General features: G+C 36.2%; 1 protein-coding gene across 1 annotated transcript; it reads left to right on the top strand.

Moving 5' to 3' along the window:
* The first annotated feature begins 2357 nt into the window (after positions 1–2357).
* On the top strand, positions 2358–5047 carry LOC126620269 (UV-stimulated scaffold protein A homolog). The gene is made up of 2 exons (XM_050288786.1): positions 2358–2658; positions 3032–5047. Exons 1-2 carry the CDS (start codon positions 2479–2481, stop codon positions 4799–4801), a joined length of 1950 nt encoding a protein of 649 aa, XP_050144743.1. The 5' UTR covers positions 2358–2478; the 3' UTR covers positions 4802–5047.
* The last annotated feature ends 953 nt before the right edge of the window (positions 5048–6000 follow it).

Below are 6000 nucleotides of genomic sequence, written 5' to 3'. Positions count from 1 at the left end.
ACCTTTATTCGGCAAACAAAAAGTCATACCATATAATATTTCACTTGTTATGATAAAGTTAGACGATATTATGCTATATTTTAAGTATAATAATAAAAAATAAAATTTAATTAAAATAATAATGTCATGTAAACATAGATCATGATAAGAGATAAGAGAGAGCAAAGCAAACTTCTATCCTCAAAGATATGTTGGGTGGGAAAGAGATCTTCTCCAGATCTCTTTCACCAAAACTCACGGATCAAATGATCCAAATCTTTGAAATTTGATTAACGGTTAAAAATAAATGTCATTTTTAAAAGATAATAATTTTAGCCATTGAATTAAATTTTAAGAGTCCGAATCACTTAATCTGTAGGCTTTGATGGAAAAGATTATGAGATGATCCCTTTTTTCTAGCTTTAAAACAAAATTAAAAAGTTAAAAGTGGTGTGGAGGGTGGGGAGTATTATTGCTTACCATCATCTAGTGTGGTGTATGCTCACCATCCTATTTATCACCGTTAGATGAATTTGAATTTCGAGATTCGTGTAATAGATAAATACAAATCTCAAAAATCAAATTCATCTAATGATGATAAATAAGATGATGAATATACAACACATAAATTGTGTAAACAAAAACGCACTCGTGGAGGGTGGGTGGGTGAAGTGTGAAAACAAGCATAGGTAATTGATTGGATTGAACTTATGCACCACTTTATTACCCTACGCTTGATATTCAATGTTGATGGGGATATTTTTCCAATAAAAGGTTGAATTTTGGTGGGGCCCTCCTTTTCTAGTTGCCAATTAGACCACGGCCTAAGTTAGTGGTCATGGATTCTCTCCGGATCATTTTCTCTTAATTCATCAACTTCAGAGATCCATTATTGAAATTTAATTCAACAGCTAAAGTTATTACAACTTTTAAAGTTAGCTCTTATTTGTAACTATTAGATCAAATTTTAATGGTCCAAATTCATAGACTTAGATGGATTAGGAGATCCCTTTCCTAAGTTAGTGACACTCGTTGTAGACCGTACCAGATATCATATAGGTTAATCATTAACCCTAAATCCTATCTGTCAAAACCATGCAAAAAAAAAAAAAAAAAACTTGAGTATTATCTAATTTTTATCATTTGATATTTTTACTTCAGTCAATCTGATATTAAAGGGATATATAAAAAAGTATGTATGTATAGCACACAACTTTAGTCATATCTTCAATATGATTGCACATGGTTTTTCTGGGAGTTGTTTCAACACCATCATCATAATGTTGATATATTAGGGACCAAATGAGGATTAGACTCATGAAGATCTACAAAAACAAAGAACTAAATTACCACTTAGTTTTTTTTTAGTTTCTGATATTGTTTATTACAGAAACGTGGAAGAAGAACTAGAGAGGAAGCTACATGCATGCTAGTTTCTAAGCCATTCATCATATCAAAAGGCAACAACAATGGTTATTTGGTGGGTTATATGAGATTTGGCCTTAAAAGATATAATTTGATTGACATAAATTTGTGAGATAGGACTTGTAACCCGTATATAAAGATATGTTAGAAAATCTACTTTATTGTGGATTCATAACCCATCATGTTCAGTTTTGTCAATCTCATATTTTAACACAATAAACAACGGATTGAATTCAAGTCCATTTTAATTGCTTCGGCTACTTAACATATGTAGATGATTGCCAATAACGATGGCTTTATGTTATTTCACTGGAAGTGGAAAAATTTGAAATAGTTGGTGAGGGTACATTTTTTTTTTCTACAAGTTGTGTTTGTTCAATCGCTGATGATTGTAAAATGACTAATTATCGTTATTGAATATGAAAGCTATGATTTATGGAGTGTAAAAAATCATTGAATTCGAACGATTACAAACCATTAATGCATGTTGAAGTAACAATGCATCAACGGTAAACAAACACCAAAGAACGCACGATAACTGATCTCACAATGTATCAACAATAAAGAAATCACTGAGGGATGTGTAGCGGAGTGAACTCAATATATATCAATGATAAAGACATACTCGTTTGATTATGATGGGCCTAGATTTTATTGGGTCAAACAAAATATCTTCATTAAAATTAAGAGAACTGTTATTAGCAATATAAAAATCTTATTCTACACTCACTCACAAATATATTTTTCTTTTTAATTATAAAAAATTTGGAGTGCAAAATGAAAATTTTGGAGTGTTAATAACAATTCCTAAAATTAAAACCCAAATGCAAGTTTTGTTTGAAAAGGAATATCAATGTGGGCTTGGCCACTGAGGGGGTTTTTGGATTTCAAAAACTTAGAGGGTCTAAATAGAAAACTCTCTTTATTTCTTGCGTCCCTCATAATTTCAGATTGTGACATTTGACCCCCTTCTTGCCCAGCGCGAAAATACCCAAATCCACAAACCATGTATTATCGTCAAATTTTGAAAACTCAAAGAAGCTTCCAGTCTCTGCTTGGTTGAATACAGAAGCAATGGAAGAAGAGGAAGGAGGGAAGGTTAGGGTTTTGATAGAGAACGCGACGATCTCCATCGAACCGGAGGTCGACCCACGCCTCCTAAAAGCCATCAAGTCGGTGGTCCGTTACTCCGATTCGGAGCTCCGACTCGCCGCCCGTATTCTCATGGATCTTATGAAGCGCGAGCACTCTCAGGTCCTTTTCATGCATATAATCTCTCTTTCTTCCGGGAAAATTTGAATCTTTATATTTAATTTCTCCGTTTCTGTTTGTAATTTGTAGTGTATTTTTCTAGGGTTTATTTTCTAGCTTGTGTTTGGTTGCGAGAAAATTTGAAAGGGAAAGTTCGATTTTTGAATCAACATCTTTTTAAATTGCGTGCCCTTTTCATTTATCTGAAATTGTAGGAAATAATGGTGAAAAATTGGATAGTGAGTTATTCAATTTGGTTGGAAATTGTTGTTTAATCTCTGTTTGTTTGCGTGGGTATTATAATTTAGGGTTTCAGATTGCTACTGTCAGATGAGTTATGGGAGAGAAGTTTTTCTAAAATATATGAATTTTGCAGGTGCGGTACCTCACACTACTTATAATTGATGAGCTTTTTATGAGGTCAAAGCTCTTTAGAGCTCTTGTTGTGGAGAATTTGGATCAATTGCTGACTTTAAGTGTCGGGTTTCGTATACGTTCGTCGCTCCCACCTCCGGAAAATGTTGCAACTGCTCTGCGTAAGAAAGCGATTGAGTTTCTGGAGAAGTGGAATTCTTCATTTGGGGTTCACTATAAGCAGATTAGATTAGGGTTTGATTACCTCAGGAACACCCTTAAGTATCAGTTCCCAAATCTACAGGAAACTGCGACTCGGCTTGAGCAGCAGAGAAGGGAAAGGGAGAGGAAGACGAAAAAGATCTTATTGAACAAGTTTAAGAATTTGGGAAATAATTTTGCATCAATTAAGGAAGAAATACAGTCGACTATTGATGAGATTGGGGAGTGTTTAGAAATTGTACGCCCCAAAGAGGAAGGTGTGCCGTTGTGTCCTTTAGATGATGAAGATATGGAGGAATTTCATTCTTATGAGTTTCGGCAATTGCGCTTACATGCATTGGAAGAAGGAGAAAAAGTTCATGAGAATAGTGAGAACAAAGTGGTTTTTGATGCCCTGCGGGAGCTTTACAAGATATTGGTAAAGCATTTGGCTGCAGTGCAAGAATGGGTCCTTGTTCTTGTAAAAGTTGAACTGACTGATAACAGGTCCAGAGATTCGTATTTGAAGGAGTTCATTGATATCCGGAATAATATTCAATCAGTGAAGAAGAAGTGTGAAGAAGCGGGATGCACTCTTTCAAACACTGCAAATCATGAGGAAGAAATTTTTTGGGAAGAAGGCAAGATTGAAACAACTGAGGGTGGGAGGTCTAGTCTTCCCAGTAACAAACCGGGAGGTCTAGCTGTGGCATCAACACCCAAGGAGGTGCAAGGTAGACTTCCTAAACGCTATGATAATCCTAAATGCCAGGATAATGAGGGCGATGGCAGTAAAAGGCTCAGTTGTGAAGGTGGGGGAAGCAATTCAGACCCTCTGAGGAGTAAGCTTCTGGCTGAAGCTCCAGAGGTGAACTGGAGCACTCATTTGGCCAGTTGGGGTTCAAAGAGGGATGTATTGGCTAACCATCGGGGCTTGGAGGTTGAAAGTCATTGGGGCAGGGTGGATCAGGATGCAGTTATTCCAGCAGAAAAGATTGCGGAGTTAAATCTTCAGGCTACTGTATACAAAGAAAAGCAGGTTGAAATTCAGCCATGCCGAGCACCATTAAGCAATGGAAAACTTTGTCCGAGAAGAGACTTGAGAATTTGCCCATTTCATGGACCTGTTATACCCAGAGACGATGAGGGAAAACCACTGAATCAGAACCCTCCAAAAGACGAGAATTATTTAGGGACCGATTTGGTAGAGCAGTTGGTGAAACAAGCCGTGCAGAATGTTCGTGAGAAAGATAAAGAGTTGTCAAGGAAGAGAGAAATAGATAAAAAGGCACTGAAGCGTGCCAGGCTTGCCAAAATACGAGAACACAATGAAGCGGTTTTACGAGATGCTGCAGTCGCTTCAACTTCTAACTCTGCATTTATTGGAGAAGATTGGGAGCCAAGTACTAGTAGGAACACATCATTCAGAAACAAAAAGAAAACCCTTGCTTCCTTGCTGCAGAAGAAAGAGACACCAAAAGATAGATTAGCTCGGAGGATTTTGAATACACGAGCAAGCGCTGCCACTGGAAGACAACTTACATTGGGCGAGGATGCATATTACCGAGAAGCCTTTCCGAATCAGTGGTAATTGGACACTTTCTTTCTCTGCTTCTTGGCTAATTGAGAGGGTTGTCACTGATTGGTTTACTTGCTTTTTTGTAAAATTGTTAATATACATTTTCTTGACTTATAGCAATTAGGGACTTCCTTAATTAGTGAATGATTAGGGAAGCCGTCTTTCGGCCGGTTTTGTAACATATGTTAATTTTCGGATTTATATTCTTTCGAAATGTATGCATAAAAGGGAGGTCAATAGATAAGAAGTTTGATTTTATTTCATGTGTAATTTTGTTGTGGTTTGTTCTTGATAGAAATGACTTATATAGCACAGGTATACCGTTACGCTGATGTCACATGCCAATAATATAACGACATGTGGTTAGTTTCTCTTCACGTGTTATTGTATCATTGACACGAGAGGTTACCATGATGGTCCGTGCCATACAAGTTGCTCTCGAAGAAAAGGAAAAGCAGCTTCCCGTGCCTGCTGCTGCATATCATAGACAATAACGGCTAATACAAAAATGTGTAAAATGTGGCTTGTTCCAGTTTGGTTATGCTGTCTACAGACAAGAATCAATGAATCATAGCCAAATAGATTATTCGGCTTCACCTACTTTTTGGGTGGTTACATGTCATGGCACAAACAAAACTGCAAACAAAATGGCAGTAACGTTGAGGTCAAGTCATCTTTTACGCCATTGTTAATTTGTCTAATTTTGATCAACATCATGTATTTGTCTTTTCCTGTGACGACAAACATGTCCAGTGGTTTTTCGCTTCATCAAGTAATTTGAAATGTTATGCTATTTAATTATAAATTGAACCGTTAAATTAAATGAAATCGTGTATGATGTTAAGATTTATAGTCTGACAACATACATGTCGAGCTGTTTGGGAAAAAAAAAAATCTTCTAACTAAATAATTTCAGCTCGATAATAAGTTTGATTTGATAACTTCATAAATGAGATAAAAATGGCTTTGAAGTTAGAAGTTTTGATGACTATGAATTTAGAGACTTTCAAGTCACCTTTGCAGGAGTAAATCCTAATTTATGCAATGATGTGAAAGTATCCATGTTTTAAAGCAGGATCCAATTCAATCTGGAACTGTTGGATATAAGTTTATAACATGTTTGTGTTGTAAACACCATTGGGCATTGAAGAAGTAATTCCTTTGTTCATGTTGGATATGCGAAAGTTTTGTCGTCGGAGAAGCAGAGATCA

Source organism: Malus sylvestris, chromosome 1 (assembly GCF_916048215.2).
Source record: "Malus sylvestris chromosome 1, drMalSylv7.2, whole genome shotgun sequence".
Taxonomy (NCBI): domain Eukaryota; kingdom Viridiplantae; phylum Streptophyta; class Magnoliopsida; order Rosales; family Rosaceae; genus Malus; species Malus sylvestris.
Note: the sequence above shows the minus strand (reverse complement) of the source record. Positions and strands in the feature narration are given on the sequence as shown.

Coding starts and splice junctions, on each gene's coding strand:
- LOC126620269 (XM_050288786.1), top strand. CDS start 2,479: ATGGAAGAAGAGGAAGGAGGGAAGGTTAGGGTTTTGATAGAGAACGCG. Junction 2,659..3,031: donor TGAAGCGCGAGCACTCTCAG/GTCCTTTTCATG, acceptor TGAATTTTGCAG/GTGCGGTACCTCACACTACT.